At 59.2% G+C, this 611-nt stretch overlaps 1 protein-coding gene across 1 annotated transcript in view; it reads left to right on the forward strand.

Moving 5' to 3' along the window:
- Nucleotides 1-4: 4 nt before the first annotated feature.
- CREG1 (cellular repressor of E1A stimulated genes 1) overlaps nucleotides 5-611 on the forward strand; it is a gene marked incomplete at its 5' end in the record, with an annotated part of 5983 nt that continues 5376 nt past the window's right edge. Inside the window, one exon of the mRNA XM_008631523.2 lies at nucleotides 5-76. Within this exon, the coding sequence (XP_008629745.2) occupies nucleotides 5-76 (72 nt within the window). The remainder of the gene's footprint in view (nucleotides 77-611) is intronic.

The following is a 611-nucleotide window of genomic DNA, read 5'->3' on the forward strand; positions in this document are numbered from 1 at the left end:
GCCGGGGCCCGGCGGCGGCAGCGGCGTCCCCTACCTGTACCTGACCGACATGGAGATCTCCGTGCAGGACCTGGAGGTGAGCGGGAGCGGCCGGGCGGGGGAGGGCGGTGTCACTGCGCGGGCACCGCGGGTGTGAACAGTGAGCCCACGAAGGACACTTGGAGAAGCACCCAGGTTACTCCCGCAGCGTCTGTTCGGCTGGGTTACCTGCGCTTTTTCATCTCACCGGCAAGTGGTGATTGCAGGGCAGTGTGACAGCGCTGGTTTACAGAGCCACGGAATTGTGTGGGCTGGAAGGAACCTCTGGAGATCATCCAGCCCAGCCCCCTGCCAAGGTAGGGTCACCTCGGGCAGACGGCACAGCAACATGTCCAGGTGATGTTTAAATCTCTTCAGAGAGGGAGAATCCATGCCCTCCCTGGGTAGCTGTTCCAGTGCTCTGCCACCCTCAGCGTAAAATTCTTCCTCATGTTCAGCTGAAACTTTCTGTGTTTTAGTTTATGGCTGTTCCTTGGATGTCAGCCCTGGGGACAATTATTAGCCCTTGAGCAGCTAATCACGGGCAGTGCTGTCTGTGGTGACACTCAGTAGGCCTCCTGAGGACTTCCTGC

This window comes from Corvus brachyrhynchos, unplaced genomic scaffold (assembly GCF_000691975.1).
Source record: "Corvus brachyrhynchos isolate BGI_N302 unplaced genomic scaffold, ASM69197v1 scaffold152, whole genome shotgun sequence".
NCBI classification, from domain to species: domain Eukaryota; kingdom Metazoa; phylum Chordata; class Aves; order Passeriformes; family Corvidae; genus Corvus; species Corvus brachyrhynchos.